General features: G+C 28.3%; 1 protein-coding gene across 6 annotated transcripts in view; it reads left to right on the top strand.

The window, feature by feature from the left end:
- Positions 1-13,347, top strand: part of Khc-73 (Kinesin heavy chain 73) — a 126,740-nt gene that overhangs the window by 64,976 nt on the left and 48,417 nt on the right. For all 6 annotated transcript variants that reach the window (XM_087166321.1, XM_087166319.1, XM_087166320.1 and 3 more), the window contains 8 exons: positions 676-810; positions 3,342-3,454; positions 5,021-5,132; positions 6,457-6,669; positions 8,277-8,378; positions 8,471-8,605; positions 9,324-9,460; positions 11,350-11,459. In XM_087166321.1, the coding sequence (XP_087022447.1) occupies positions 676-810; positions 3,342-3,454; positions 5,021-5,132; positions 6,457-6,669; positions 8,277-8,378; positions 8,471-8,605; positions 9,324-9,460; positions 11,350-11,459 (1,057 nt within the window). The remainder of the gene's footprint in view (positions 1-675; positions 811-3,341; positions 3,455-5,020; positions 5,133-6,456; positions 6,670-8,276; positions 8,379-8,470; positions 8,606-9,323; positions 9,461-11,349; positions 11,460-13,347) is intronic.

The following is a 13,347-nucleotide window of genomic DNA, read 5'->3' as shown; positions in this document are numbered from 1 at the left end:
TTCTCTGAAGGAAAATTAAATTTTTAAATGCATTAAAATATTTAATGAATTTTTTCTAAGATAAATGCAGAATATCTTAATGACCAAAACTTAACAATATCTTACAGTTAAATTTCTATTTATAATATTTGTTTTTTTCCTTCTGTGATTACTCCTTTTTTTTTCCAACTTGCATTGCAAGAATATACTTATTTAAATTATTTTTTAAAAGTAGGAATGCACCAAATGTGGTTCCTATTCCTAACCAAATAATACTTTGATTTATTTATCACATGGTTCATAAAGAAATAAATTTAATTGATTAATAAATGTGAAAATTATTTTCCATAAAAGGTACCAGTTATGATATTTTTTACAATTATGTAGACTAGTAGCAGTTTTATCTGATTTCCGAAAACATTATTATATTTATCAAAGCTTTACAGATCACCAATAAATCTATTACCTTGTGTGTTTTCTTACTTTATTTTAGCATTTTACTTCATTTTCTTTCATTTTGTTTTCATTTTTCGTGTATATATTCTTTCTCCTGTTATCATAAGCGTTTGTTTAAAGAAGGCTTTTTTCTGTTACTGAAATGCATTCACCTGTTTATTTAACAATTTTTTATATAATTATAGTTTAATATTTTACTTTTATGATAAATTTTAAAGCATTGATCAAAATATTTTCTAGGAAATAAATAATTTAATGGCAGAAGGTAACAAATCTAGAACCGTTGCAGCTACAAATATGAACAGTGAATCCAGTAGGTCGCATGCTGTTTTTACAATTACACTCACGTGTACAGTATCCGATGAGTATTCAGGAGTAAGTTTTGTTTCTAATTATTTTTAAAATGATGACATATTTATTCAATAAAGTATATTTATTTTGTACCTTAATACATTTTATGCAATGATGAGTTTTTGATAGAAATTTTATTCGCATGCAGTTCCTTAAAATAGAAACATCTAAAAATGTATTTTAAAGAAAAGCAAGCCACAATTTTACCTTAACCCCAGTTGGGTTCTAAATTGGCTCGATATGGGCCTTATACGAACATGCACCGAGGAACCAATATTGGTATGTCTAGATTTTTTAATGGCCTTTATAGGGCCTACATTGGCCAATATAGAACCTACATTAGCTAAATAATAAAATATCAGGTGAATCTGACAATTCTGTATAGGACCGATATTGGTTGTAAAGTGGCTGTAAAATATCGGGGTAATTGGAAAAATCTATGTAGGGCCAATATAGGAAAAATGAAGGTCCTTTGGACCCTTACTCAGGGTTCCCATGGGTTAGGGAGAACAGGGAAAACCTGGAATTGTCAGAGAATTTTATTTTAACTGTAAGAAGCAGGGAATAGTCAGGGAAAGTTTCTTATTTTTTTTACAAAAAACCTGGAAAATTCCTTTATCATGCCTGGAAAAAAACCAGTCTTAAAATTGTCAGTAACAGTACTCAGTTGTTGAGTTTCCAGTTAAATAATTCTAACATCTATTACAAATATTTATTGTAAAAATTTCACATGTTAGACAAACTGAAATGCTTCCTTCCTCATATAATATTTATTTTACTTAGAAAATCTAATACTTGGAATACAATGAAAATAATCAAAAATTTTGGATGAAGATTTCATAGCATAGATAAAATATGGTATTGATTTTCATTGAAATTTACCTGATATACCTGGAAATGTCAGGGAATTCTTTTTCTGAAATTGAGGGGGAACCTTGCTTACATAGCCAAGATTCTTGAATATTGACTTAATGAGGGCCCAAGTTATTTTGCTGCTAAAGATTGTTTGTTTACAGTAAGAACTCCCCCTGCTACAAAGTCTGAGGCTGTCTGTTGCTATGGAAACAAGAATAGCGCATTTCAGGGAGGGTAGCTTATCTTCACTATAAGGTTAACACAGTTGACCAAAGAAAAAGACCCTTTCTCTCACTGACTCAAGCCAAAACCTGCCCTAAATAATGACCCCTACTCTAAATAGTTATACCTTGTTACCATAGTCACCGCCACGGGTTCAGACGAATGGCTAGAGGAGTTCTTACTTTAGACAAACAAAAAGTCTATCTCCTTGCTCTCATATTTACATGACCTAGGATGTAGTTCCTGAGAAGCTGGGGCGAAATGACTTGTTTGTTTGTTGTTTAACTTTATTAAATTTGTCGTTTTCCTTATGAAATTTAATTCTATTTCAGGATTGTTAGGTGAAGTTTTGTCACAGATTTTGATAATTATTTTAATTTTGAGTTCATAAATGGCCATCTTGTTATCTAGTTTTGATATTTAGGATGTTGTATATACCTATTGAATTTTGTTTTTGAATGTTTATTTTCATTTTGAGGTAAGGCAGTGGGGACATCATGAATAAGTTAAGAAACAATCGCAAGCCATTCAATGGGGGTTTTGTGTTCCTTCAGAACTCAAAGAGTCTTAATCTGTTAGGGTAAATTTATAGATGAACCATCATTTTTATTTTTGTTACTAAAATTTATTTTTTTCTTGTAACTCTATCTTTTCTGTAAAATATAAGCTCAAGTCTTCAGTTTGACCAGAGAACTTCAAATTCTGAAAATTATGTTCTTGAAAAATTTCTACTATTTTCACAAAAAAATTATTTTTAAGTAATTGTTCATAAAAAATTTCAATGCTGAGCTCTTAATGAATTTTTGAATATCTTTAAGTTTTTGTGTATCATTTAATCATCCATTTACTTTTTTGATCACACAAAGATGTCTTTCAAACATCCAATTTCATCTAGAAGTAAATTTCTAAAAAATTTTGGGTAATACCCTAAAGATTTCTTAGAGCATTTTTAAGTTGCTCATGGATTTGAAAGAAACTAAAAATTCTCTGTAGAAACTTATTTAGGACTATTACCTTTGAACAGTCATCTATATATATATAAAAAGAAAAATTAACGTTCTTAGAAATGTTATTATTAGAAGAGAACTTCTCTGTTGCATAATCCTAAGTTATCATCTCATAATTTATTTTAATTTGTATATTTTACAATTTTCTTTCCAGTATGTGAAACTTCATGGTTTACTCTAGGTTTGTCTGAACTCACTTTTTCTACACTTTAAATTTTAAATTAGTAATAAAGGAAAAAGAGACTTTGCGACGAAAATTTTCTTCTACGGTTAAGGCGTCCTCTTAAGTGAAAGCAAGCAGAGGGAGGGAGAACTCTTCACTTATTCAAAATAATAAATTGTTGAACGTTAAAAATCGGTAGTTGTTATTTTTTAAGTTCTTTTATTCTTATTTTTCTGTGAAAAAACTTTTATTTAAATATATTTAACTACTTGTCTGGCTTTAAGAACTGTGTCTCATTTTATCTAAAGGTTACGGGTGAAAAAGTTTCAAAAATGAGTCTGGTAGATTTAGCCGGAAGTGAGAGAGCGGTTAAAACTGGAGCAGTTGGTGAGCGACTTAAAGAAGGTTCAAATATCAATAAGTAAGTGATGTCTTTTAGTAATATTTATTGACTCTTACTTACTTAGCAAAATATTATGAATACTTAAGTTTATAATTTCTATTGGATTTGCATTTATTTATAAAGTTCATGAAAAACTGACATTAGAAAATATAACAAGGAATTAATAAATGAAAATTCTTAAACTAAGGGAGGGTATAAACAACAGCAACAAATCTTTCTTCTTTGTTTTCAATAAGTTTTTGGTTTTGTGTAAATAAGGACTTCCTAAATAATTATATATGAACTTAATTATATTTATTTTTTTACGCTTAATCAAGTGTTACTGTCAAATGAAATATTTATTTTTTGCGACTAGTCTATTTTTGAACATTTTCTCTGCAATAGAGGATATTGCACTTTTCTCTATAGATATTTAACTTTTTCTCTATAATATATAACAATCTTTAACTGTGGTCCACAAAGTCATTTATTATGACCAGCCAACAATAGGGGGAAAGAAACATTCTAAAATCTTAAAACAAAAAGTGTTGAAAAAAATTCTGAAATTGTCTTGACTGAATATAATTAAAAAAAAAATAAGCAGCAGCACAGAAACTTTGGTTTAATATAAAGTAATCTCGTTTCAATTTTTGAAATTTCTTTTTACTATCTGCCTTCCAGAGAATAAATTTGAAAGCTGTATGTAAGCACATAAATTTTAGAACTTAACAAATATGTACAAATATATTTTGCGATTATTTTCTTTAAATTAAATCTATTCAAATTCCAAAAATAAAACTTGGCTGAAAAATACTTTTCCAATAAAAAGTATTTGGCTGATCATTTGGCGAACTGAATATTTGTCAAAAGGATTAATTACCGAATAGTGATGGAATATGTGTTACATCGCTAGTATCGAATAACAAATTTTGATTCTAGTACAGCAGAATTTGACTGGAGAATAAAAGAGTCTTGAGAGAGTGTGATTCTAGTGCTGCAATTGGCTGATAGTTTTTCTAATATTTTGATTATCTGATATTTTCTTATTTTAATGTCTTTCATTGATGTGTGGATGGGGGCTCACCAAAAAGTTATTTATTTTTGATGAGGCGATGGTTTTAGGATGAATAAACTACATTATTAGTAGACATAAAAAACATTTAATATTACACAAAATATGCATATAAGCATAGACAGAGTAGATGTTTATTAAAGGTTGTTACAGTTTTTATCTTTTACTATCATTAACTTCACAACAAACATTTCTACTCAAAGATGTTTTGAGCATTAATGAAAACATTAATAATTATATGTGACACTTTATATTATATCAGTTAACATTTCAAAAGTTAGTTATCAGTTAACATTTCATATTTTTCAGGAAAAAAGCAATGAGCAAAAATTTTAGTTCAGTTAGTATCTTTAGAACTGAAAATTCATGCCCTGTGCTACACAATTATCTGAACTCAAATAAGATATGTGATGCACCTTTGAAACTTCAATTCTATTCATTTTTCTATAGTTATATTATTTTCTTTATCAATTTAATATATATCTTATTTATTTTTAACATTAAAAAATTTAAAAGAATATTTTGTTTTGTAGATCTCTGACAACCCTAGGATTAGTCATATCAAAATTAGCTGACCAGTCTTGTGGGAAGACAAAAGACAAATTTGTTGCTTACAGAGACTCAGTTCTCACTTGGCTGCTCAAGGTATTTCTTTTTAATTGTATATAATATTATTTGTTAAAATTATTTCGACATAAGTTTCCCATAAGGTGAGAAAAACCTGAAATTGTCAGGGAAAGAAAAATGAAAAAAAGAAAAAGAAACTGATTTCAAAACTGACAGTGGTAAATATCTCTTAACTATTAGGGACAGAAGTGTTTATAAAAAACAGAAAATATAGTGACGTAATAAATATAAGATGTAAAACTTCACTTTTCCACACAGTTACCAAATCCGATGAAACATTTGTCTTACCACTTAAGCTTCAAAAGGCCCTTTAGCAAACAATCGAAAGAAGCTCGAATCACTTCAGCATTGTTCCCAAAGTACGTTTCGGCAAGAATTTTCTTCAAAGCTTAAAAACAGGTGGATGACTCCAGGCTTGAGAATTGTTTGGGGGATGGTCAAAGAGCTCCAAACCAAGAGTTGCCATATCGTTTTCTGTACCATCTGCGAATGTGGTTTTGCAATGTCATCCAACAACAGAAAGCCAAGCCACTTCATCCAGTTGACATTATTTAAATTCAACAAGATGTAAGCATACTGGGAATTGTCAGGAAAAACGAGATTCAAAAAAAGAGTCAGAGAAAATCATGGTTTTACCCCCCAAAATCGGAAATGTCTTTTGTTACTTCTTTCTTTGCAGCTGGTGGGTCCGTGATGAAGCTTCACTCCACAAAGCCAAAGATTGGGTGTTCAAATCCAGTGTGGGACAAGTTGCCTGCAAATGATTTTTGTTGAAAAATACATTGTAAATCCCTCTCATTTTTTCATTAATGTTTACGCTGTTAATTATTCAATTTCTAGAATTTTCAGATTTTGGAATGCCCTATTCAAGAAAGTTCGACAATTGTGTATAAGCTCGTGTATCATTTAGTTCAGTTGAATATATCTCAAGTAGAGGTTAACACTCTTTATGTTTTTTCGCCTTTATTCCCGCACTTATCTAATTTAAGTGATAATATGTCGGAATAACAGATTATATCTATGAAATCAAGGTTAATTATTGAAGAAAGAAATTTCTTTTATGAATGCCTATATTAAGTAAACATACATTACAATTCATTAAAAACAATGTTTAAAATCACAAATGGTAAAATTTTAATAAATAATAACTATAAAATTTTCATCATTTGTGATTTTAGACGTCGTTTTTTTTAAATGAATTTTGATATTATCACAAAGAATTACTCTCATAATTTTAACATTATTCTCTAATATTTCAGGGAAATATTCTTTGAGAAAATCTGTGGGAAATGCTGTGTCATTAATTTTCAAGCGTTATATTTATTATCAATTTGTGTTTTAGGACAATCTCGGTGGCAACAGCCGAACAGTTATGGTTGCTACAATCAGCCCAGCAGCTGACAACTACGATGAGACTCTCTCCACTCTAAGGTATGCAGATCGAGCGAAGCGTATCGTCAATCACGCTGTGGTGAATGAAGATCCCAATGCCAGGATTATCAGAGATCTCAGGGAGGAAGTTGAAATGCTTAAGGAACAACTTAAAGGCACAACAGTAAGTTCTTTTCTTCACGCTACTGGAATAGCTTATTAACCTTTTCACAAATGAATGCTCTTAGTTAAAGGGCTGCAGGAGCCAGCAGTAGCTTTCGCTGGAGACTAAATACTTGACCATTGAATGTGGATCTTGTTGGCTGAATAACAAGTCATGATAATATAGTACACAATGCTACTGCTATTATTTAGTCCACGCCAAAACAGATTCAAATATTTTTGTATTATTTTTAACGTATATTGTTTATTTACCAATGATAGAGCTTTAAAATACCATGATTTGATAGTAATTAAGTATGTTTTTTTTTTTTTTTTTGGATATTGAAAATTTTGCGAATTACAAGCAAATAACATAAATACTCTGCATTTTAAAAAAACTTATTTTTTTTAAGAAATAAGATCAAACAGTTAATATTCAAGCATTTCATCCGCATCAAAATCTTCTAAATTTGATTTTTTTTCATCGGTAGAAGTAATAAGAGTATTTTTTTCTTTTGCGTATGACTATTTTTCTATTAATTTTAATGTGTTCAATTCTTTTAAATCAGAAGACTGTTGAATATCTTAGCTACTGGTAGCTCACAATCGACGATTTGGTGATCAATGGTTTACATGTATGTCTTGCATTGGAGGTATATGTAAACTATAGGCCACACCAATAGTTTTCTCTGGATGCTTATGTGCACTCTTAACATCAAAGGGTTAAAATTTATTAGTTAAAAAAATTATTGAACCTATTGATACTAAGTATTTTATATTTTTCATAATGTCTGTAATTTCTTCCCATAAAAAAAAAAAAAAAAAAGAAAAAAAAACTTATTAAAACTTCTGATTTTTATTTTTAGTCTTAACTTTTATTTACTCAGAATGAGTAAATAAAAGTTGTAATGAGTAAATTTATTCAGAGATCATTGCAAGTTTTTTAAAGTAAATTTTTTTAAAGGTGCAGTATTGTGTAAAAACATGTTCTATGCATCAAATTTTAATTTTTAAAAAAATACTATTTGAACTAAAGTTTGTTTTCTGCATATAATGAATTTTATGAATGGAAATAATTATGTTAGATTTTTCAGTTCTGTTATTTGACTCTTCTGATCTAATTTAAAATTGAAATTGTCTTTTAAATTTAAATTGTTTAAATTCTCAAATATAAATGTATTAGTTGCATACATGAATTCAATGAAATAAGTAATAAGTAATTTTTTTTAATTCAATATTTTTAAGTTGGTATTAAAAAATTCAATCATTTTTGAATAACATAAGTAATTTTTTTCAATGAAAACCAACAATTTTTCATTAATTGTTTTCAAGTTATTTTAAAAATTCACTGATAGTCATGTATAAATTTTTTAAAATTCTTTTATTGTTTGAGACAAATATTTTTTGCTCTCACCACTTAAAATTTTTCGGCTCATCAATTATTTAATTGATAAAAGTAATTATTTTTCTTTTTTCAAAATAAATAAAATGATTGATCTGATTTGAATAATTAGCAATTTGACTAGAAATTAATGAAAAATTCATAATTTGTTTTCCTTTGAATTATTAAGTTTAAGTATTGTAAATTTTACTTCATGACCTCACATGTATTACGTGAATCATTTTTAGCAAGAAGACCTGCAGGATAGACTTAAAGAATCTGAGAAACTTATGCAAGAAATTTCTCAGACGTGGGAAGAAAAACTAAGGAAAACAGAGAAAATACATCAGGTACCCTGAAATTTTTTTTATTTATTAAAAAAAACTCTCTTGTTTGGTTAGGTGTGCATCTAACTGGGTTTTTCTTTTCTCCCCATCTTCAGGAGAGACAGCAAGCGTTAGAAAAAATGGGCATTTCTGTTCAGGCTTCAGGAATTAAAGTGGAGCAAGACAAATACTACTTAGTTAATTTAAATGCTGATCCTTCCTTAAATGAACTACTTGTATATTACCTGAAAGTAAGTGTTTTATTTTTTAATGTAATCTTGAACAACTATTTAAAATTTTTTTTTTTGCTATGGATCCCTAAATAATCGAGCATCTTTCGGCCGAACTCCAGGATCATAAATAAAATTTACTCAGCTATGAATATACTAAACAAAGAAAGTCTACCAATTATTTTGATAATGTGACGAATGAAGTTTTTTCATTCGTTGTTTTATCAGTAATTGTTTTACAATTATAGGTCTGGAGTGGCATCCAGTCTAGTTCTGAATTTGTTTTTTGATATATTCATGAGCTGAAAATGATTATAGTATGCTGAATTATAATTTTCAAAAAGACCTTTTATAAATGTTTCAGATTGGTTATCAGAGAAACATAATTCATTATTCTAGAATTCGGTTATTTTATTTTGAATTGAAAAGTTTGATGAAAAATACTGATACTTTAATTTATTGAATATATTGTTATTGAAAAAAGTATCGTTATTTAAAAAAAAAAAAATGTTTTTTTCTTATTTTTTTTCGGCATTCTATTTAAAGAATTCTATAAAGATGGACAAAATATCAAATAAATTGTGTATTATTTGAATATAAATATAATTACTAGTTTTACAATTACTTAACTCTCTCAGCTATGCATAAACTCTCTTAACTCTTTTGATCCTTTGCTGTGATCCTAGGGTTCTGTGGAGCACCATTTGTGAAAAATATTTATCTGTATTTTATTTTCCAGGATAAAACAGTTGTAGGTTATCCCGGTGCCTCCTCTGATTTAGACATACAGTTGAGTGGTCTTGGAATCATGCCTAAGCACTGTACAATTTTAATAGAGCATTCAGAACTTGTATTGATACCTGTTGATGGAGCTAGGTAAAAATAATCTTTCCTTTTATTCTAAATATATAATGAATCAGGTATTACACACTGCACTAAAAATAATTTAACCCTTTGGACCGTACTTTTGCATCATTAAAATTTAAGTAGGAAAGACAGTTTATGTTAATGCTTACATATTAAAATGAGTATACTAATAAGTTTAAAATTTTCCACATTTCCCGTTTTCCCGGAAATCTGGGATAATATGTCCCAATCGTCTTGAATATTGCTAAAATACCTATATATTGCATGATAACAAATAATGAAAATATTATAAATGCATCAAATTATTTATTCTTATCAAAAATCGTCTTACCAGAAGTGAAAGAAACCAGAAGTTGCCGTCATAAAGTAATCAAAACAAAAGCTAGCATTTGTTCTTATAATATTTTTATCACTAATGGGATATATTATCTCACTGGTAAGTAGGATTGGGATATTTTGCCCCAATGGTAACTATGATTGGGACGATATATCCCACAAAACAAAATGTGTCAAAATTTCTAAATCTGATACTAAATAGGTAAAATTATCACTTAATAAGAACAAACATAAGTATTTTACACAAAATATGGCAAAATTGTAGTTGTACTTGGGTCAAAATTAAAAAAATACATAATTAAAACTAGGTAGACTGGCATGCTCGCAAACAGAAGTCCACCACTTTGAATATGAGAGTGTTGCCAAGTTCCTTTAGTCATATTTTTATTCCCTAATGCCTAAAAAACCCTGAAAATATAAAAAAAAATCCGAAATTGGGTTCTGTTTATCCATTAGGGAATAAAGTTTAATCTTTGGGATGTATATATCCCATTTGTGTCGGAAGTGTTAATGTCTCTATAAATGGGTTTAAATTGTTTTGGAAGATGGGACACTCATTAAATTACAACAAATCAAGTAAAAACGCATTCAAACTCATTTATTATGATTTAATGACTTTTCAAGTGAAATAGTCTCGTTAGGATTGAATTGCCCTACCAAACTATAACAATTTGAAAGTAAATTAAAAAAGATTGCTTTTTCAGACTTTCCAACGAAAACATATTCACAGATTCAAAGAAACCTGACCTCAACTTCTAATAAAATGCTGAAGGATTTTTAGTGTTGTTGACTCCTAAATTCAAATAACACTTAAATTGTGCATAAATTTTGTATTAAAAAACATTCATTGATGATCATATTACCGTTGTACATAAAAAAAAAAAAAGAGAGAGAAAGTTAATCAAAAGGCATCATTTCCCCATTATTGTTCCATCGATTAAATCAACCTCTTCACCTCAGTTAAAGACTTAAAAAATAGTTCACAGACGGGATTAAATATGGTGCACACTCTGGTTTTTCGACACTTGGTGTAATAAATAAGTTTTTATTAATAATTTAATTAATAAACTTTAATTATTAAGCATTAATTAATGTTAGTAAACTTTAATAATTAAACTTTAGTTTGTTGTTAAGAACTTTTTTTGTCGTGATACAACTTGGATGACTATTTCATTAAACCTGGCAAAAAATAAATAAAGTGGAAATTTTATTATCTTCAAAAGTGCTTTTAATTTCTGTTCAAAATTGTATGGTAGATAACCAATGAAGAGTAACAATGCAAATTTCTTCATTTGTCTTGTTATGAATCATACGACTCAAAAATCTGACTTTCAGTTCATAGAAAATATGATTTTGTGTCTGATTTAGCTTAAATAATTCTCTGCATTAATTAATAAGCTTATTTAAAGTCAACCTTTTAAAACAATTAAATTGCTTCATAGTATGGAGAAATCTATAATTTGATCAAAAATTTATTACTTAATTTTTTTCTCAGTAATATCAACGTTTTAAGTAGTAATTCACACACACACTTATATGTATATATGTGTATTTATTTTTAGAACTTGTGTGAATGGCTCTGTAGTAAGTAGTAGAATTCAGCTTCAACATGGTGATAGAATATTATGGGGTAACAACCATTTCTTCAGAGTAAATTGCCCTAAAGCAAACAGTAAGTTTTTTTTCTCATTACTCACTATATGTTATTTTCCTTATTTTATAATGATACAGCTGTATTATTTTCCTTACTTTTTATAATTATACTTTTATTATACATTTTATCTTGTAATTACACTATATGTAACATGGTGCATAGCATTTTTAAAAAGTGCTTAAAGGTGCTTATTTTCGATTTTCGTTATTTAAAAGCCCTTAAAAATGCTTTTTTCATTGGGTGTTTTTAAAAAGTGCTCAATCTTCCCTTTTCAAAAATGAGATTTTTTCTCTTTACCATGTCGATTTTCGCCACGGATTATGCAAAACAGTGCTTTTTACATTGTTCTATTCAACCTTTCCACAATTCATTTAACCACAATCCATTTTGGCGTACCATCGATCCATAGCGTATAAAAGAGCCAATCATTTTACATGTTTGATGAAATACTTGCGAGTCCGTATGTACATCTACTGAGCTGGGTTCGGTGTGATTATTGCCTTCTTGTGTGCAACTCTGCTGCATTTTGCAAGATATTCTCAATTTCAGACTTCATTTTTCACCCTCTGATATCGAACGGAAAAATCTCTTGATCATTTTATAACGGCTAATATAATCACGAAAGGAGTTCTTTGTCCGAAACTTGTAATTTTCTCATGATCATGTAAAGTCTTTGAAAATTATTTTGCATTTTGTTAATGTATATAGTGCTTAAAAATATTTTTTGCGTGTTTAAAAAGTGCTTATTTTTTATTGAAAGATTTGGCTACTCACCATGTGTAAATTATACTTTTATTGTGAATCTTACCAAGAGAACAGTTTTCTAAAATTTAAATGTATTTTTGAATTCTGCAGGACTATACTGGCTCATTATTTTACATGAATGATCTTGAGGCATTCTTTCAAAGTATTCAAAAAAGAAAAACGTTTATTTTATTTTATTAAAAATAAATAAATAAACTTGTAATTTAATGGTCCTTAAGTTAAATTGCATTGCAATACAGAGTGTGCTTATTACAGATTGATGAGTACAGCAATTTGTTTTATACAACAAATTTTATGTTTAAAATTTGCTATAGTGTGAACTTACGCAATCATGAATTTTAAATAGATACAAAGAAGATGTTGTTTGATGTATCTTTTGAACTTTCAATTTAACCTTCTTAGAAATGAAACTTCCAATTACTTTTGTTTTAATCATATTTTTAAATTTATTGTAGAAATGGTTGATTTGTTCTTTTATCTGAAATTATAATTTTATGGTAACTTCTTCTTCAAAAAAAAACTTTTTATTTAAATTTTTTTAATAATGCAGTCGAACCTCATTAACACGAAATCGCTCAATGTGAAATATCACGAAAACACATGCTTGGTCCTGTGAGTTAGCAATAAATTATTGTTTTATTTTGCATGTTTAAACATGAAATTTTGAAGCTGATTATCGCTTAACGTGAAAGAAAACTGGACACAGCACATAGATAATAAGCGTGTGATTAAAATCCCAATCATGCATTTTGAGGAATGGGTATTTATATTTTCTTCCTTTGTTAGAAGTAACAGATGAGCAAATAAATATAGTAATAAAAATAAAATAGTTAAATGAAGTAGATAAAAATATTTAAGCTTATTTTAATTTGTTCGGTTAGTAATAGTATTGTTTGCATACATTAATGCAGTACATAACATGAATTAATAATACATAATACGTAGCTGCCAACTTTACTGGATTTTCCAGTAGACTACTGGATTTTACCAGTTTCTCCTGGTTTACTGGTTTAATTAAAATTCTCCTGATTTTTGTACATTTTAGAAAATTCCCTAAAATTGTGTAAGTTTCCAAAAAAATTCCTATTGAAATAGAATTTTTTTTTTTTTACAGATTATTGTTTGCTTGCTTGAGTATTTA

The sequence above is a fragment of the Parasteatoda tepidariorum genome, chromosome 6 (genome assembly GCF_982258835.1).
Source record: "Parasteatoda tepidariorum strain Cologne lab strain chromosome 6, Ptep-v5.0, whole genome shotgun sequence".
Lineage (NCBI taxonomy): Eukaryota > Metazoa > Arthropoda > Arachnida > Araneae > Theridiidae > Parasteatoda > Parasteatoda tepidariorum.
This window is presented reverse-complemented; position numbering and strand designations above follow the sequence as displayed.